Source organism: Penicillium samsonianum (assembly GCF_028829775.1).
Source record: "Penicillium samsonianum strain IBT 33392 chromosome Unknown utg000004l_segment0_segment0, whole genome shotgun sequence".
Classification (NCBI taxonomy): Eukaryota; Fungi; Ascomycota; class Eurotiomycetes; order Eurotiales; family Aspergillaceae; genus Penicillium; species Penicillium samsonianum.
The window spans coordinates 4470881-4489926 of NW_026643262.1; the positions used below are offsets into that span (position 1 = coordinate 4470881).

Genomic DNA, 19046 nt, shown 5'->3' on the forward strand with positions numbered 1-19046 from the left:
AACTTACAACCCTGGAATAACCGCAGCATTCCAAGGTTTAGATAAAATGGAAAGACGATGCGGACTTTGGGCAATCAGACAGTTGATCTCCTTTGTTATGATTTCGAAGGACATATGCGGTATCATTTGGAGTAGGAGTAATAATAAAAGGCAATCCCACAAAGAGCTGTGGCAACTGCAAGTTTGGACCCAACCATTCCAGACCCTTCACGCCGTTGATCCTGGATTGTTTCCCCCGTTTGAACTTAGCCTTGGTTTGCGGGATTTTGGATTTCTTGGCCGCATCGAATGGTGGATATCGGAATGCTAGCAGACGGTCGAACCATTTCGGCGAACTGACAACAGTCCGGAGATGCGAAAATGTCTTGAATCCATACGAACCATGATAGTAACCATGTCCGCTGCCACCAACACCGCCAAAAGGAGCACCCGGGAATCCTGCATGGAGGATGACATCGTTCAATGTGACTCCACCCGAATTCGTGTTATCAAGTACTGTTTTGTTTCGTTAGTGAAATTATTTCGAGATTTACGGACTGATGGGTACACGCAACTATTCTGGATTTCGGAGCTGTCGGAGCTGAAAATGTACAGGGCCAGGGGATGTTCCCTTCTATTCCACAGATTAACACGGTGTTTCCATGACAGAAAGGATTCAAAACTCACCCATTAATTGCCTGGCAGGCCTGACGTACATCTGCCTTGACCACAGGACAGATGGGACCAAAGATCTCTTCGGCTAGTAGCGCATCTAGTGGCGCGAGTCAGTTTTGCCTCCCAACATAACAAAGGATTAAAAGCGGATGTACCGTTCATATCAAGTTCTACTACAACGGTTGGCTCCATCCGATGCGATTCATCACTCCCACCTGCGCCGCAGAGAATCGTCCCTTTCGTCTGGTACAAAAGGCTAAATAAACGGTCCCAATGTTGCCGACTGACAATGGCCGTGGTGATCGTTTGTTCCCCATTCAAAAATTGATTGTTCCAGTACTGCAATCGGTCTACAAACGCGTCATGCACCGCTGGATCCACGAAGACATGATTGACTGCCAGACAGATCTGTCCGGCATTGAGGAATTTGCAATACGCAATACATTTGGCAGCGCGCTCCACATCTGCTGATTGACCGATGATGGCAGGAGATTGACCACCTAACTCCATGGTTACAGGGGTCAGATGGATTGCTGCTGCTGCACTGATATGTCGGCCCACATTCGCGGAGCCGGTAAAGAAGATGTAATTGAAAGGGAGTTCAAGGAGCTTCGTCGTCTCAGGAACGCCAGCACAGACCAATCTGATCGCTGTAGGATCAAGATATTGGGTAACCAGGTCTCGGAGGAGATTTTGACATGCCACAGTTATCTCAGATGGCTTTATGATGGCGCAGCAGCCCGCGGTGATGGCCGCGATGAGAGGCTGCAGAACCAGCAGTACTGGGAAATTCCATGCACCGATAATGAGGACCAGGCCGAGTGGCTCTTTTCGGATTCGTGCTAGGCCAAGTCGTCTTGCAATGAAACTGTCCCCGATCTTCTCATCTGCTGCCCAGGCATCTATATTATCCAGGTGATATAGTATATCTTTGCGGATACCGGCAAGATCCGTGAGATAGCTTTCGACTTCAGACCGATTGAGATCATCCTTGATGGCATCAAGAATAGCCTGTTCATTGTCCTCTACCAACCACCAGAGCTGCTTGAGCTGCCATTTGCGCCAAGCGATGTCTCTAGTTTGACCCGTTCGGAACGTGCTCACAAGAGTGGAATGGAAGGTTTGGATTTCTTCGGCACTCTCATATCTGTAATTTTCCAGACCCATCTTGATGAACTTGTTCAACATGCTCTTGTATAGGAGTTTCCTACCAAAGGATAAAAAAATCCAACTCCTTTCCTTACCTCGGTATCATCCGGTATGAAAAAAAAAACTGTTATGAAAATTTGTTGTATTTTAGGTATTTTTCAGATTGGGTCGGCCACAGCCTGTTCCTCGCGGTAGGTCTTCGGCAATCAATGAGGAGGTTGATATGTGGACTAATAATATTGCATAGATAATTTAATAACGATGCGACATTGCCGAGATCATACCGGGGGGCTCCACCAATCTTCTACGCCTCCTATACTGAGACCGACGCGGGGTGTCAAAGCGCGAGTCCGTAACGTGCAGGGAGACAAGGCTATGGCGCGCCGCCTATGAAAAAATGGTATGCCACCTCAACAGTGCCACTGGGATATTCTGCGTCGGGCATTAACCTAGGCAGGTGGGGTTGTGCTCACCATAAGCCACTTTATGCACCTAATCCACCTGGGTAGTCCCGGTGGGACATACTTTGCCAAGAGTGCCAATCAAAAGCTTAGGTGGACATTGTGTCTTGGCCATTATCCGAATGGGGACAACTACTCCGTAGGTAGTCTTGAAAGCTATAGTTAGATTTTCTTTTGCTGACTGCAACAAATTTTAGAATTCCCGCCCCCTGTTCTTTTGTGTGCATCTATTGGCTCCAGCCCCGACTGATACAGCCCTCGGAGGTCGTATGAAACATTGTCAATTATCTTACTGGACAAGCGAATTGGTGCTTACTCTCGGAATATACCAACTAGCCAGAACGGCCCCGCGGAGACTTTGGCATTTCTCCAGAGAATGGCCCAAGGCAGACCCGGATGCTGGCGCATGAAAACTCACGCTAACGATGGGCTAATGTGATGCAACATGGAATGGCTGCTATGGCTTGTAGCGGTAAATGAAGCTAGATCCATGACTCTTATATGCTGGACTATTTGTGAACTCTCCATGTGAGTTGGAACCCACATATCACGCATGTCAACCATTGGATTTCAACGTGTTCAAGTCTAGAAGACATGTCCCTAGATGCCACTCCGACAGCCTCACTGCCATTCGTCTCGGTGAGCGGTGTCCCTAACTTTCGCGACATCGGAGGCTATGCGTGTTATCCTTCAACTACAGCATCTCCGACCCAAACCGTCGATGAAACTCAAGTCGGAGGGTGGCGCATTCGGCCAGGCTTCCTCTTCCGTGCCGCACAGCCCTCCCAGATTTCCCCAACAGGGATCGAAAAACTGACCAAGACACTCCATATTCAAACCATCTTCGACTTTCGCTCAAAGGGGGAAATCCAGCTCGTGACTACCCGCTATCCTGACTCCTTCCTCGATATTCCAGGGACGACGCGCCACGCAGTACCGGTATTCCAGGACGGAGACTACTCCCCCGTTTCACTGGCAAAGCGGTACGGAGTAACCTCTGATGGTGTGATGCAGGACCAGGCTGCCGAACGGGGTTTCGTCAAAGCCTACGAGGCCATTATGCGTAACGCAGCGCAAACGGGTAGTTTTCGCGCTATCATGCTACACATCTTGCAGGATCAGGGCGGTCCGATCCTGTTTCACTGTACGGTGGGAAAAGATCGCACTGGAGTATTTACCGCACTGGTCCTAAAGCTGTGTGGAGTGGTGGACGAAGATATCGTGGCTGATTATGCGCTGACGACACACGGGCTAGGCACGTGGCGGGAGCATTTGATTCAGCGGCTCTTACAGAGAGCCGAAGCTTCGAGTCGGGAGCAGGCGGAATCTATCATAGGAAGTCACCCGGACGACATGCGTGCGTTCTTGACTGAGATTGTAGCAGCCAAGTTTGGAGGAGCGCGGAGATACTTTGTTGACCTCTGCGGGCTACGGGAGGATGAACTAGATCGGATCATTACCACGCTTGTTGTTCATAAAGTAACCGAAGAAAAGATGAAAGAATAATTTCAACGTGAAGATTTGTATGAACAGATTTCAGCCAGTAAATTTATGTCTTATAGGGTTAAGGACTTTGCCAACAAAAGTTTATAATATCTGATGCATCTTCTCGGGAAACAAACGCATGAACAATATAGGAACATAGTAGTAATAGTCAACGCTCTTTCATCACCCATCTACCGACAGCCGAGCCAAGAGCTTTCGGATCGCAAGGTTATCTCCCAGTCCCTGCTTCTCTAAATCTTCTATCATTTCTAAGGCTTCGGCCTTGAGGCTGCCAACAAAGTCCCGGGTATACTCAAAGGTATTTGTAGTCTCCATGTAGTCAACCGCATATCGTTTGATATCATCATCCCGGGGTTTCTGTTTCAGGACATTAATCAGTCGCCGATTGGTGGGGTTTGATCGAATGCTGTGGACTATAGGGAAGGAGAATTTTCCCTCGGTCAGATCTTCGCATAGGCCCTTCTTCTGCAAATAGCTTGGCGACTTCAGGTTAAGATAATCGTCGCAAATCTGGAAGATAATGCCAAATAGTCGGACTAGCGGGACCAAGTCGACCTGGATGGGGCTACCGATCTGCAGCAGTTCGATGGCGAGGCAGAAAAGCGCCCCAGTTTTGTTGCTGACCATGTCCAGATAGTCCTCTTCTGTGGGACAAATGAGCGAATCGCGCCAGAACACATCCATGCCTTGACCACGGTGCAGATGGATCAAGGCGTCGACGTAGATCTCAGTCGCACGTGAGCTTCTCAGTTTCTGAATCTCCCGAAGCGCAAGGAAGTAGACATAATTGCCAGAATTGAAGGTTTGTGCCGTGCCGAAGATACTGTGTGCTACCGGCTGGCCTCGTCGAAGGAGCGAACTGTCCTCGATATCGTCGACGAGGAGAGATGCAGTGTGCAGCATGGAAATCGCCTTTTCGACAACTTCCAGGTGTTCCGTGGGTACTTGGAGCCAGGAATTAAAGGCTTGAATGAATTGCGATCGTATGTTCTTCCCTGGTAAGCTTTCGAGATAGTCAAATGGCCCCAACAGGATTTGTTCCTGGTCATCTGTCCATTCGCGCTGGTAGGAATGGTTTGAGGCACAATTGAAATCAACCGACACGAGCTTTGTGATCTCCGCATGGAAATGTCCATTCTCATGGGGACCATGAAGTTCGACTGTGGGGGTGGGCAGCACGTCGGTCGTCTTCGTTTCGGTACCATTTGTTTCGGTGCAGGATGCTCCATTCGTGCTTTTGCTTCCGATTTCAGTGAACTCGGCAATATGTCCATTAGTCTCAATAGGCTCAGCAGGATGTCCATTCAACTCTGCATGATCTTCGATAGGCTCGGCATGATGTCCATTTGCCGAATTTGTGAAGACACCTTCCGGTTTGTACTGTTCTTGCAATAACAAATCTGCCGCCTTCTTCAACGCAGCTAAGGTGTAGGCCTGTGACAACATTTCCGATTCATATGTGACTTTCTCCACCCAGAGACGCTCCGAGCCAAGAACGGCGTTTGAACAGAGGAAAGAGCAGCCGTCGTGGATTTGTCTTCGGATCAGGTGACGAGGTATCTCGGAGAACTCAAAGTGCACCGCATATGTAAGGATGAGTACCGCATATGCCGTTTCTTCCTTGGAATTTCTAGAGCCCCACGAGCCTGTTTGATTCTGCTGGCGCAGGACTGAGATCGTCATGTCACGCAGTAGATCGACGAGGTCTTGCTCGAAGTGCTCTTTCAGGAACAGTAATTGAGAACTCTGGAATAGCAGGTGCAGGCGGGCAATGGCCTCGGTCATGAGCATCCAGGAGTAGAAAGGGGACAGGTTCTATATTCAATCAGCCAAGGACCGATTATCATGGAAGAGGATTTACCTACCCATTTATCACGGACTTTCAAGTCGGTTTCCCGGAAGTGCGTATGCAGGAACCGGATCGCCTTTTCGATCTGAGGCGCATACTGGGAGACATTTTCCGCGTAGAGCAATGCCAGTAAGACATTGCAGTTGGCCGAGAAGCTGGGGTCGCGCTCATGGGGGTAGGTCTTGAAATGGTGGTCTGCTTCAAAGGCTTTCAGCATCGGTTCCAGCGATACATGCTGTTGTAGCAGTTGGAGCACAAGAATGGCTTTCGAGGTGTCATCTGCATCGGCGCAAACATGTGGCGTAAAGCCTACGGTTCCTTTATCCATGACAAGAGCATCGTGCAGGTATGTTTGGGCTTTCTGGACGGATGGCAGTAATTTCGGATTGAGATCAAATCCGTTCTTGATCAGTGTTGACAGCGTCCAGGTAATTTCAAAGGTAGTGGAAGGAAAGGCGCTGGGTACACCTCCAGAGCGGTTTCCGGACGCGGACTGAATGACGTGGTGAAGGTATTCCTCGCACTCGTCATCCCATTCGGAGGCATGCATGAGCACGGCTGACGTGGAAGATGGTGATGCCATAAAAGAGCCGCTGACCTTATGATGACGAACACGGTCAAATTCAATCAACCCGATGAATGCCTCCAATGAATGCAAGGCCGTGGTTTGGACAGGCATATAGAGAAGCTCGGGCTTGAACCGAGCCAGTTTCTGGTCGCGGACCGCAAAGAGACGATCGCGACCTGGAAAGGAAAGCACAATGCCTTCGGTCTCCAGATAGCACAGCATCGCCGGGACGAGGATCTCGAACCCAACATGTACCGTGGCGTCGACATCCCATTCGTCGAGCATGGCATGCAAGGCTCTTGTAGCCCGATCAATGCGCTCCGCAAGACTTTCCTGGGAGATGGTACTGATTTGAAGCGGCGAAGTGAAATGCCGCTTCAGCGATAACAAGGACGCGGCAGTGTTAAGGATTCCATCGATCTGGGAAGCGTACATGATCCAACTTCCATCCTCGAATTGGTTTGACAGGATATATTCAAAGGACTCGGGAAACAACCACACCGTGTGGCCGTCCGCGGGCTTCTGGATCATGGATACCCATGCGGTATCATAGACCGCGGGACTCATGAAGCCTAATCCATGCGAGTTGTCGATTCGCTCAGTCAATTGATCGACCAGCACCTCGGCCGAACGTTGCAAGGAGGTGGGTTCCATCGTAAAGCGGATAGCTCTCCCCAAGATAGAATTTTGCTTCTACCTAGGTATTTAGATGTTTATATGTTTTAAAAGCCATGACGATCTTTCGCTCACTACCTGGGGCTTGCTACTGTGGGAAATACCAACCCCACGTTGGATTCCCCACAGCCTTAGAATTGTCATTTTCTTCAAACTATCCATCGCTGACGGTCACTGTTGACACCCAGACCCCGCTTTATCTGTGCTTACTCTTCGGGGTTGCATTGTACTGTTTCAGTTACAATCCGGAGACCTGACGGCGCCAGTCGGGGCATTATCGGCCCGCTGTGGGCCCGCCATAAGCCGTGAAAGATCAACTTTATATTAGCAACGTGCTGCATTTTCCGCATGCATGAAGGCATGCATGAAGCCCCGGGCGTTGCTTATGCACCATGTTGATATCCCTGATATCCCGAGACTCCGCATAATACGAGCAAGATAAGTGGCTAGGATCTAACTTCACTTCCAATCTCACCATAGATTATGCCTCTTAAACCTGTTTCCCATTCGCCACCCCATATTTGGAATGAAGTATGATTCCGATAAAAGACCAAAGCTCACAGCTCCATCCGGTTCTAGGTGCTGATGGTGTCTTTGGCATTATTTGGCGATTGGAGGAGAGCACACGAATACATGAGCTCTTACGAGCAATCCGTCAGCTCTTGTCGAATGTCTATTTGCGGGGTAGCGTATTGTCATGAAAACGGAGCTGTCTTCATTCAATACCATGCCGACAATTATCCGTTACCACCTTCACTCCGCTACCGCTCGTGATAAACCAAAACCCAGGGGCCGCTAGGTGGCTCTGCAGGACACGCCGCGATCTTCACGGGGCGAATATCAACCACCCTTGCGAACGAGGTCAGAACCAGATTTCACATTGGTCTGCCAAAAGTCGATAGTGACTGACGGTATATTCCATTTGAGATGGCACTATCATGGATATTGAGTCTGTCCCTTGGCCAGGCGCTTCTCGTGTCGCTGGGCGTGGTATGTAGGACCGAGAGTGGTTTCTTTTCATAAAATTCCGTGTGTTAACTCCCAATCCAGGCCCTCAGTTACATGTTTGGGATCGTGATCTACCGAATCTACTTCCATCCGCTCTCCAAATATCCTGGCCCGAAACTCGCAGCTGCCACCCGTTTATGGTGGACGTGGCACCAGCTGCGAGGTAAATTCCCGTTAACCGTGCATGAGCTTCATCTCAAATATGGGACGATTGTCCGCATTGCGCCCACCGAGCTCTCCTTCACGGGTTCTGGTGCCTGGAAGGAGATCTACGGATTCCGCGGTGGCCTGCCCGAGAATCGTAAAGATCCCTGCGAGAATACGGATGCCGACAAAAGGCATCCTACAATCATCAACGCGGGCCGCAAGGATCACGGTGATTTGCGCAAGTTACTGTCCAATGCTTTCTCGGACAAGGTGCTGAAGGGCCAGGAACCCGTGCTGCTGCACTACATCGACCTCCTCATCAGTCGGTTGCACGAGGTGGTGGAGAAGAACGAGCCGGTTGATATCGTGAAATGGTTCAATGTAAGTTGGACGGAGAACCATGGGAAAATTGAGCTGACCTGGATAGTATGTGACGTTTGACATTATCGGCCATCTGGCGTTCTATGAACCGTTCGATTGTCTCAAAAACACCGAGTACCACCCGTGGATGTCAATGATCTTCAACGCCATCATGTACGTCCACTACATACGGACCTTGCAGCGCTTCATCGACATTCGGCCTATCATTCTAGCCATCATGCCAAAGCGCATCGTCGAGCGGCGTAAGTGGCATATCGGTCTCGTCGAGGAGAAAGTCAAGCGCCGGAAACAGCAGCATCCCGATTACATCGACTTCATGAGCCATCTGCTCCAGGCCGAGGAGAAGGGTAAATTGACAACCCCCGACCTCGTGGCGAATGCCAATCTCATGGTAATTGCTGGAAGCGAGACTACAGCGACGATCCTCTCTGGCACGGTTTACTACCTGTGTACTCACCCAGCTGTGATGCAGAAGTTGCTTGACGAGGTCCGCACCTCGTTTGCAACCAGCGAAGAGATCAACATTGCGCGGATTAGCAAACTCAAATACATCAATGCGGTCATTGATGAGTCCTTCCGCCTCTATCCCCCAGCAGCAGGCAGTCATCCTCGCATAACGCCGCCCGAGGGGGCGAATATTATGGGTCAGTGGCTACCTGGTAATGTATGTGACAACCGACCCTGTTCCTACGACCCGTTTTATCTAACAAACCTGCCACAGGTATCGATGGGCATGGCCCAGTACGCCGTCTTTCGCTCGCCCGCCAACTTCAAGGACCCAGAGCTGTACCTCCCTGAGCGGTGGCTGGATACGGACGGGCCGTATGCTGGCGATGCTCGTGAAGCACTTCAGCCCTTTTCCTTTGGGCCACGAAACTGCATTGGCAGAAAGTATGAACTTCTTCATCTCCTCAACTTGCCAGAAATTATACTAACGCCACGCCTCCTCCACTAGTCTGGCCAATATCGAGCTGAGATTGATCTTGGCGAAGATATTCTGGCATTTTGATTTGGAACTGAGTCCCGAGTGTCGCAATTGGCCGAAGGATCAATATATTTACACGTCATGGGAGAAAATCCCGCTGAAAGTGCGGATTACCGCACGAGTGTGACCGGCCGGTCAAAAGGACGTCGCCATCTCTCTCGGGCGACATGACCAAGGGCTTTTTGCTTAACTTAGTGGATTAGATGATTATTCTTCCAGTAATTTGAACGTAACTAGTATAAACCTTCATGAGAATCAATGAACATTGCGCATCTTTGCTGCGATATCTCGAATATTTCCATTGCACCGTTTGATCATAATCATATACTAACATTGAAATTGGCTGAGGACTTCCGCATCCCCTTTCATCATTAGCAAAAATAATCATGTTTATCGTGATTCGTTACAAGGTAATCACATTAGAAAAATTGATACGCGCAAGGTAATTATGTATTATGACCATCCTGCAGGTGTAATCCGCAAAATACTAGGTATCGAAACGAGACAAAAACCGAACAATTCCCCGCAGCGGAGATGTTTCTTGTCTTATGTGCTGACTGCAGGATTAGAGTCTGTGCTTTCTCGGAGAACAGGAGAAGAGAAAAAAAAGGCAGGAGAACAAGCAATCTGAAATCCTCTCAGTTTCACGCAATGGATGCCATGTCCACCCTGAACGTAGTGGTCGTCAGCTTCTTGTTGCCGGCGGGCATCTTCTGGCAATTGAGTATCTCCACATCGAATGCCGTGATTGCAGCATTGTCTGCGTTTCTCTCTTTGGTTTCCCTGGCGTACTGGAAGCTCTACCTGTGGCCCTTCTGGTTCAGTCCTCTGCGCAAATTGCCCGAACCGCCGGTAAGCCCCCTACTGCATGAAATCGCTAGCTTTAGGAATCAGAAAACTGACAAATCTAATGCAGGGTGGTCACCGTTTTCGCGGCCATGTGAAACTGGTTCCGAACGAACGATCGGGCATGCCCTTGCAAGAATGGATTAACAATGTATCCAACACCGGGCTGATCCGATATCGCATGCGGTTCAACAAGGAGGTAGTATTTGTCACCAGTCCCAAGGGCCTCTCCGAGGTCCTAGTTCAGAAGAATTACGAGTTCGCCAAGCCGTACAAGTTGCGACTAGGGCTGGGTCGGATTCTGGGGATTGGGTTGATCATCGCCGAGGGCAAGGAACATAAGGTATGCGCTCGTTCTTCGCTAGAACAAGCAAGAGATGAACTAGAGAAGTCTAACAATGTCAATAGACGCAACGCAAACACTTGATGCCTGCTTTTTCGCACCGACACATCAAAAACCTCTATCCCATTTTCTGGGACAAATCCGTCGCGCTGGCCCGAGTACTTGAAGAAGCCATCTTGCAGACTGCGGATCAATCAAGCAATCCATCGAGTAAGGTCTTCGACGTGGCGGACTGGCTGGCACGGGCAACTTTGGATATCCTGGGCGCAGCCGGATTCGGGGAGGAATTTGACACTCTCCATAACCCGGACAATGAGATCTGCCGTGCCTACCGGGGCGTGTTTGAGCAACGACCCCCTCAAGGCATTCTGGCAATGGGCCTGTTCCTGTTGCGTGAGACTGTCATAAGCGCTCTGAGTCTGCCGCGCCATGACAGTGTCACCATGGCCACCAACACATTGACAAGCGTGGCACGTCGGCTGATCTCCAACAAGAAGACCAGCGCCGAAAAATGTGACAGTGACGGACGAGATATAATCTCCGTCGCGCTGGATTCGGGCAATTTCACGGATTCAATGCTGGAGAACCATCTATTGACCTTTCTGGCGGCCGGACACGAAACCACGGCGACATCGATGACCTGGGCCCTCTATGCCTTGTGTTTGTACCCGAAGATCCAAGAACGACTGCGCGCAGAGGTTCGCCTCCGACTGCCGCGCATTTTGGACGATACTTCACATACGCCGATGACGGCCGAACTCCTGGATAGTCTACCATACTTGCATGCCTTCTGCAATGAAGTCTTCCGTCTATACCCGCCTGCCGGTCTCACTCGACGGGTAGCGGTGAATGACATCTCCATCCTAGGCCAGTTTATTCCCGCAGGCACGGAGATCGTGATCTCGCCGCGCGCCCTGAATGTGTCGCGAGAATTATGGGGGGACGATGCGAATGTCTTCAATCCCGATCGATGGCTCGGGCCGAATATGGCCAACACCGGTGGTGGCCTGACTAACTTTTCCTTCATGACTTTTCTTCATGGTGCGTATCCGTTGTTGCATATTTCGAGCCTCGCTTATCTGACCCGATTTATAGGTCCACGGTCCTGCATAGGGCAGGGCTTTGCTCGTGGCGAGTTCGCCAGTCTGGTCGCGGCGCTGGTGGGCACGTTTGAGATGACGCTGGCGGAGGAATCAGAGATAACCATCGAGACCGGGTTGACCTCACGGCCCAAGGGCGGATTGCGCGTGCGATTTTGTCGCGTGTGATAGAGAAACTGGAGGACAGATTCTCTGAAAAGTGAGGATTTTCGTGGGGGTGGTGGAGATGAAGAGAGAATAAGCTAAACTACTGGGAGAAATAGGTCTACTACCTGGTGGAGGAAAGCCTGCCCAAAGGCGGACTTCCACAACAGGGTGGGATCAGGCAGGCTCGTATATTGGAGACGGTAGATGAGTCCGCAGCGCTGAGTTTGTTCTCTTTCTACGACGGTAACAGGCTATATAGACTACCGAACAGTAATGAAAAGCAAATCAGTCTACCTCTTCCATAGGTTGATGCGGCGAAAGAGCCGACATGACATCCTTTCCAAAATCCTGCAATTTCACCCGAATCCAATCTGGGAGCGCTCTTGTCGGTGGTGAGATGTAAGCCGTGGCAGGCGTCATCCGATTCTGCGCCCGCCCGCTCCAGAGGATCTCCGCGACGACTGAGGCAACATCGTCGGGCTGCAAGAGCGGGACAGAGTCGGGCATTTGGATGCCGCGGAACATTTTAGTCTGCACTGCCGAGGGCGACAGGCACGACATACGCACCGCAGGTGCCCGATAGATATGACGGAGTTCGGTTTGGAGGCCCTCGTAGATAGCCAACGCGGCTGCCTTGGTGGCGGCATAGTCCACCACGCCAGCCGTCGCCAGATGGGCTGTCTGCGATGCCAGTATTAGGAAGTGGCCGTGATTCTGCGCGACCATGGAAGGAAGAAATGTTTGCACGGTCCAGATAAGACCCAGGCTGTTCACGGAAAATGTCCTAGAGATGGTTCAGTTCATCGCTTCCAGGGAGCCCACATAAAGAATTTCTTACAATTCAATGTCTTTTTGGGTCGCCTGGAGCAAGGCTTTACCGCGACAGATGCCCGCATTAGCCACCACACAGGAGGGTGCACCAATCTCCCTGAATTACCATGAGTTTCCCGGGATCGTAGAAAGGAGGGGAGAAAAACACGCACTGACGAATAGTCTCGGCGATTGATTCCAGCTCGGTCCGATTGGTCACGTCGCATCGATAAAAGTGCACGCATTTCACTAGACCCAAAGATCAGCCACAGCCTCAAAATCATCAGATTCAGAAGGTGCTCACGAGCATCGTAGGTCAAAGGCCGGATGTCGAGCACGATGATGGTAGTCCCACGCTCGGCCAGCTTCTGCACTGTCGCCGCACCAATGCCATCTGAGCCCCCCGTCACGAGCACGATTTCCTTCTCCCAATCAAATGTAGCCGAAACGCCGTTATTCAGCGCTCGACGACTAAGATATCTGTTGATCTGGTAAACCACCCACAGCAAACTCAAGGGGGGGCCCATCTTCCAGATTGGGGCCGACAGTCGGGAGGCATAATGAGAGACGAGCGCCTGGAGATCAGGAGCCATGGCGAGTTAGAGAAAATGACTTCAATTCATATGCAGTGAGATCGGAAGGCCTCGCAGACATATCTTATACGGGAGAACCATGTAGCCCCGTGCGAGCTAGGGGAGGATTTGGATAGCCCAGTGTCAGCCTGCCGCAAATGCATTGAACAGTGTAACTCTGTAAGCAAGAGACTAGCGCGCCTTTCGAGCTCCGCTTCGCAACTAGATTGGGTCGGTCGCCTGGTTATGAGGTCTGGCCCTTGTCCATCGCACATCGGCAAGTCAGATTGGTTTCGCGCTGCAGAAACCTAGTCACGTAAATCCATTCCAAGGTTGTATTCGTTCGAAGCGTGTATTGTGATGCTTTGTTTTTCACATATTCCATTTCTCACTCAGACTTGGTTGTTTTCACTTCAGCCTACATACCAGGCAATAGTGTAGGTGATTCTTAGGTGTCGCGTATAAACACCTTCCAAATCTCTGAGTTCTCGTTGAGAGCTGTACGCGAGACATGTTATGAACTCGAGATGGATGGGTTGTTTGTTTAGTTTCTTTAATTTGGGTGATTTGCAGTGTATGCAGCAAGCACGTGATTGATTAAAAGGATAACTTCTTTCCAGGCGCACCTGTTTTCCCTATGTCCTAGTTGTCAGACCTCTTTCTTTGTCTAGAAAGTGTTTCTTTACTTGTTAATGAACTGTCTACTACAGATGGAACTTAGCTCGGTGCCTTCTGATTTTGCGTTATCGTGTTTCAGTGTTAAATTTTAAGAGGGGAACGAGACTAGAAGATTGTGCCCCTTAAGAAATCGGGGCATAGTGAGAAGCGAGGGCCATCAAAAAGTGATCGCAAAATAAACAATATGGTAGGGCAAAGTGCTCCTTTAGGTATGGACTAAGCGTGGACTAGTTAAGTGCTCCATAGATGCCTCTAATCAGTCTGAGTAATCAGTGAGCAATCAGTAAGCACCCAATCACAATCACTAAGCGCTCAGGTTTTATCACGTGAGTCTGAGCCCGGACTGAAATTTACTCAGTGAGCCTGACTCTGAGCGCCCTCGTAAAAGCGGCGGCAGCTAAGATAGGAAAGCCGCACCCGGCAGAGGAAATATGGTACGTATAGTGACCCATGTATCTTTTTCCTTTTGTGCATCAAAAGGTCCAGAGGAAGCATAATACATGAGGCATTATTGTACGGCTTACTGAGAAAAGGCTTCGTATGTTACAAGTCATAAATGTCAGAGAACAAAGCCTCCAGGGCTCTTTTCTTCCAGATATGTGACAGTTTTCGCAACCCTTACTCAAGTTGATTTGCGGATAAACACAATAAACAGCAATATTTGGCTCACCTGCAAGCCATCTGGGAATATATCAACCCGCAACCACGGGAATAACAGTGAACTAAGCAGCCAAGGACTTCCGTCAATCCCATCGACTATTCAAAGCGCCATGAAGGTCAGGGTCTAGGCACATAGTCATGAGCCCATATAACTATATGAAATCAGCGAACTGATCCCCCGAGGTCAATACTGCAAGCTGCACGTCAGACGGTACCCCGTCCCTGAGCCAAGCACACCCTCATTCGCCACGTTCCTGAATCGGCGAGACAATCAACCCTGCGCAATTACCATTAAAATGGCTCACCTTCTATTCCCCCGAGATCATGTCTGAACAAGCCGCACCGCAGCATATCCGATAGGACCCTTCAGGAATCAGGGTTTCGACAATATTGCGTCCAATGAGAACCCAAGACTTGCGCTTTTTCCCCGATGCCAAGAAAAACGTATCCGAGACCCCTCTGCGGAGTTCTGACTTTTCCTTGGCCAAGTTCGTTTCAGCTGCTCTTTAGCTGCGGGTAAGAGGAGTTGTCCTCAAGCCGATCGAGTCTCGACTGGCTGTCAACGGATGTGATTGGAGGCGCGGGCTCCGCTTCTGCAGGTGCAATTTTGGACTAAAATAGTCTGACTGGGATGGGGTGGTGTATAAAAGAAGCAATTCTGCGCTCCTGGATATTTCGAATAAACATTTCATTCTAGGTTATTTCTGATCTTAATCCCTAATTTTTACGGCTGTTTCTACCAACTACAGCATAATGAAATTCCTCGCCGCATGCTTGACGCTCATTAGCGTCTCTCCCTGGACGGTGAACGCACTTCCCAGCCCTGAAGATCTCACAGTCCTTGCCTACAGAGCCGTACGTGAAACAAACTGTACTCCTATGTCAAACGCGCTAATGTTTCATAGTGGGACTTCCGTTTCCTCAGTGAGGCACCCCCAATCTGCAACAGCTCCGTGAGCAATATCCAATACTCCATTCTCCACTACTCTGGCGCGAAACGACGTGATTGCCAGGTATTGAATACTGCCGAATTCAACTCAACAAACGTCAAGAGTATCTCGTGGAAGAGCCCATCGGACACGGACCGGTATGACCTTTGCATGTTCGGCTCTCCTGACTGTTCCGGTGGGAAGGATAGCCTGCTGGGAAGCATTACCAATGGCTGGGAGGTGTGCTATTTGTATAATGGGTTCGAGTCGTGGACTATCGTTCCCACTGGGGAGGCTTGCGTTCCAGGCGGAGGGGAGGAGTAGATGGGTCTGATATGACAATTGGAGAAATGTTGATCCTGCGTGGTAAATAGGGTGTGTATCAGACGAATGTTTATATGGTTGGGCGTGATGTTTCTTGAATAGCTAAAGTATGGGAGATAAATGACATCCCCGAGAGTTGAAGCTGTTGCTTGTCGCATTTCCTCACTGGGAGGGTACCGAAGGAATTTCAAATATATGTCAACAACTGTCAAGTATATCTATGCCTGATATCGTAGAGTGGAGAGTAATAGTGGAGTAAAGGCCGAACAACTAGGCTGCAAGCCGAAGTGTCCGATGTTATCAAACCTAGGGTATGCCCGCAGCGTGACTCAACTCCTCGGGTTGGAAGGTGAATGGTATGAAAAGAGAGTTCAATATATCGACAGCAAGTGCAATCCAACTCAACAGCATTATTTCTCAACATTTCGCTGCAACTCTCGAACAGTGGAATCAAGAACGAACCTAGCATACCCACGATGTAACCTTAAAGTCCAAGCTGGGATAATCTTCTGTTTCTCCAGCTCACCCTCTGCATCCACAACCTCATAATCGTGCGCACTTGCAAAGCGCACTTCAACAAACATACCCTTTCCATTTACCCGGAACGGCTCCGAAACACTCATCTCATGTCGCACACACGACATCAAGCGCCAAGGATACCCCCACCGCGCAATCTTCTCAAAGAACTCGCGGGGCTCGTCTGGCAATTTTGACGAGACCAGCAGTCCATTGCTATCTGCATCAGCGGCTGGGAGCCGCTGCACTTGAAATAGACCATTCAGCAGAACGCGCGGCGCACCAGTGGTTCTGTCCGGCGAGAATCCGTCCACGGAGTTGCCTGTATCGCACGGTGTGAAGCGGAAACTCGTGAGGAGTCCTAGGATAGATCCCTCGGCTCGTAGAACCTTGCTTTCGAGGACGGATCTAGCCCAAGCATACTCGAGCTCTGTTTTTGTTGGTGTCTTTGGGCTTGGGACGCGTGCTTCGAGGGCTTGAAGTGGTATTTGTGCTGCGTAGATGTCGGTATATGCGCAGCGCTGGGTAGTTGGGCTCTGTGGTTTGCGGAAGGCTCTGCTAGCTGCGGCAGTAGGAAGTGCTGAGTATTTCTCTTCCAGATGGCTGAGTCCACAGTGGATGCTGTAGCTGGCTATGCCGGTGGCAGCAGCGGTGTAGCCTAGTAGACGGATGGAGCGTCTGGGCATAGCTGTGAGTGTTCGGGTTACTTAGAAGGTGTCACGTAGATTTGAAGTGGAGAACGCCTGTGAGTCTTGGTTGCTAACTGCTTTGGGCACATCATCTGATGCGCTTGGGGGCCAAAGAAATGCTGCTGGCCCAAAATAGCAATGGTCATCGCATGCTACCACTTGCATCTCATTATTTCAAAAACCATAATTGAACTGGACCCTATTTTGACTATATAATAATAGAAATTCAAGAGATATAAACGTACCACCCCTCCATCTGTGGATGAACGGATCGCCCCGACCCGCTCAGATCAACTCACAACAACCTTGGAACCAACCAACACCTTACAGCCTTACCTTCAAATGATTCTCATAGAGACAAGTGATATCTTGATAGATTTCCTCCATTGAAATATATTTCCTATTCCAGCAACCAGAAATGACAGACCCCAAGGCCAAAGTCTCCACAGATGGAAACTTCCGCTCTGCGAACAACTCCTCAACAACTGTCATTAGCCTTCCCATTTCCATAGTCCCTTCCAGCTCGCTATAGGGGACATGCCCTATTTCAAGTTCAAAAAGCATTGACCCGAAGCAAATATATCTGTGTATATGCCGATTTCATTACCAGCCTGAAAGCTACACCACTCGTAGCAGACTAACGGGGCTTCGCCGTCGATGCCGGAGCCACCGAAGTCGATAAACTTGATGTGACAGGCACTGTTCACGATTAAATTGTGGCAACCAACATCTGCATGGATGATTTCCTTGCTATGGATATATGAAAGACCATCTGCGGCTTCCTGCGCCCACCGAAGCTTCGTAGCCAAAGGAATGGGAGACTCGCTGGCACTCTTGAGTATGCGCCGAAGACAAGTACCACGTTCTAGTAGGAGACCTTCGTTAGACACTTCACACGATGCAATGCGTTCATGGTGTCCAAGTTGCTTGTAAGAGCGAACTTCAATGTCATAGGCCTGGAGCTTGGACTCCCCTGACGAGGGACGGAGTTTGATGGCAGTAGTTTCGTCAACGGCATAGATTAGTGAGACTGTGCCGGCCGCAATGAAGGAATCGGCGCGCCTTGAGCTAGAAAAGAAACCCATCTCAAGAATACTGGGTTAGGCTTTCGAGAAAGAATGTTCAAAGGGGAGAGAGCGGTGACTTGCTGACGGTATACGCCCACCAAAATGAGAGTAGGGGGTAATGTTGGTCACGTGTAGATGTATCTGTGTCACCCTAGCTTAGTATTCTATTCCTCATCAAGCAAAATCCGATGAAGTCGTAAGCACGCAGTAACATACATCGATTTTGATACCGAAACCAGTACTCCGTACGTCGGAAACAATGGATGAAACACTACCAGATCAGGAGGCCATAACAGTCCCAGTTCCTTCGGTCAAGATAACTGTTAAGGACCAATTTAAAACGTTCTTACTATAAGATATCACTCATGTTGTTGTTCAGTCAGCAATATTTCTCCCCATAGATGTTCCGTCTTCCGTGGGCAGGGATCTAACAGTGTCATCTTATATAAGGCTTTCTGACAATAGACTGGACTCAATAATGCAGTCTGTCTGCGCAATCCCTTACGACTTCAACAAGCCTTGGCCATTCTGGTTTTTTTTGGGGGGAAAACTCATCTCAAAGGCCTTTTATGGCAATGAGCAACAAGTTGAATGGCTGAATGCTGTTCGGGTCGGAACCAGGGAGTTCATTCCATTTACCAATACCCGGGACAATAGAGATGTTGATCAAACCGAGGGGCTTACCAAAAATACAATGATTCAAGTCGTCGAGGTTGATTTCTCTAAACCTCGCCCAGATGCAGATTTGGAGTTATTTTGGAAGCCGGCGAGAAAAATTATCACACAAAAGGTTCAAAACTGTACGTGATCATTGAGAGCCCCCTTGCCATAGGGAAGCGCTAATGTCCATTTCATCAATAGGGCTAGACTATTCAGCAAAGAAATCTCTCCACTTAGAGCATGGAGCGGAAGGCATTTCCGGTCGAAGTACATAACCTTTATCTGTACATTCAACCACCTTTTGACTATATTAGTTCACCTA

General features: G+C 49.6%; 9 protein-coding genes across 9 annotated transcripts; 4 read left to right on the forward strand and 5 right to left on the reverse strand.

Moving 5' to 3' along the window:
* Nucleotides 1–37: 37 nt before the first annotated feature.
* On the reverse strand, nt 38–1842 carry N7471_008645 (uncharacterized protein; the record flags this gene model as incomplete). Its single annotated transcript, XM_057281364.1, has 4 exons — nt 38–495; nt 555–613; nt 667–751; nt 810–1842. 4 exons carry the CDS (start codon nt 1840–1842, stop codon nt 38–40), a joined length of 1635 nt encoding a protein of 544 aa, XP_057135624.1.
* Nucleotides 1843–2858: 1016 nt separating this feature from the next.
* N7471_008646 (tyrosine-protein phosphatase) lies at nt 2859–3770 on the forward strand (the record flags this gene model as incomplete). The annotated part of the gene is made up of 1 exon (XM_057281365.1): nt 2859–3770. The coding sequence occupies one exon, from the start codon at nt 2859–2861 to the stop codon at nt 3768–3770; it is 912 nt and encodes a 303-aa protein (XP_057135625.1).
* Nucleotides 3771–3932: 162 nt separating this feature from the next.
* On the reverse strand, nt 3933–6841 carry N7471_008647 (Phyllocladan-16-alpha-ol synthase; the record flags this gene model as incomplete). Its single annotated transcript, XM_057281366.1, has 2 exons — nt 3933–5585; nt 5636–6841. The coding sequence occupies 2 exons, from the start codon at nt 6839–6841 to the stop codon at nt 3933–3935; spliced, it is 2859 nt and encodes a 952-aa protein (XP_057135626.1).
* Nucleotides 6842–7789: 948 nt separating this feature from the next.
* N7471_008648 (cytochrome P450) lies at nt 7790–9510 on the forward strand (the record flags this gene model as incomplete). The annotated part of the gene is made up of 5 exons (XM_057281367.1): nt 7790–7852; nt 7913–8398; nt 8445–9062; nt 9120–9289; nt 9354–9510. The coding sequence occupies 5 exons, from the start codon at nt 7790–7792 to the stop codon at nt 9508–9510; spliced, it is 1494 nt and encodes a 497-aa protein (XP_057135627.1).
* Nucleotides 9511–10034: 524 nt separating this feature from the next.
* N7471_008649 (cytochrome P450) lies at nt 10035–11840 on the forward strand (the record flags this gene model as incomplete). Its single annotated transcript, XM_057281368.1, has 4 exons — nt 10035–10235; nt 10300–10572; nt 10638–11613; nt 11668–11840. The coding sequence occupies 4 exons, from the start codon at nt 10035–10037 to the stop codon at nt 11838–11840; spliced, it is 1623 nt and encodes a 540-aa protein (XP_057135628.1).
* A 264-nt stretch (nt 11841–12104) lies between these two features.
* On the reverse strand, nt 12105–13222 carry N7471_008650 (uncharacterized protein; the record flags this gene model as incomplete). Its single annotated transcript, XM_057281369.1, has 4 exons — nt 12105–12603; nt 12658–12747; nt 12803–12878; nt 12934–13222. 4 exons carry the CDS (start codon nt 13220–13222, stop codon nt 12105–12107), a joined length of 954 nt encoding a protein of 317 aa, XP_057135629.1.
* Nucleotides 13223–15292: 2070 nt separating this feature from the next.
* Nucleotides 15293–15792, forward strand: N7471_008651 (uncharacterized protein; the record flags this gene model as incomplete). Its single annotated transcript, XM_057281370.1, has 2 exons — nt 15293–15394; nt 15445–15792. The coding sequence occupies 2 exons, from the start codon at nt 15293–15295 to the stop codon at nt 15790–15792; spliced, it is 450 nt and encodes a 149-aa protein (XP_057135630.1).
* A 410-nt stretch (nt 15793–16202) lies between these two features.
* Nucleotides 16203–16994, reverse strand: N7471_008652 (uncharacterized protein; the record flags this gene model as incomplete). The annotated part of the gene is made up of 1 exon (XM_057281371.1): nt 16203–16994. One exon carries the CDS (start codon nt 16992–16994, stop codon nt 16203–16205), a length of 792 nt encoding a protein of 263 aa, XP_057135631.1.
* Nucleotides 16995–17539: 545 nt separating this feature from the next.
* Nucleotides 17540–18082, reverse strand: N7471_008653 (uncharacterized protein; the record flags this gene model as incomplete). The annotated part of the gene is made up of 1 exon (XM_057281372.1): nt 17540–18082. The coding sequence occupies one exon, from the start codon at nt 18080–18082 to the stop codon at nt 17540–17542; it is 543 nt and encodes a 180-aa protein (XP_057135632.1).
* Between the last annotated feature and the right edge of the window lie 964 nt (nt 18083–19046).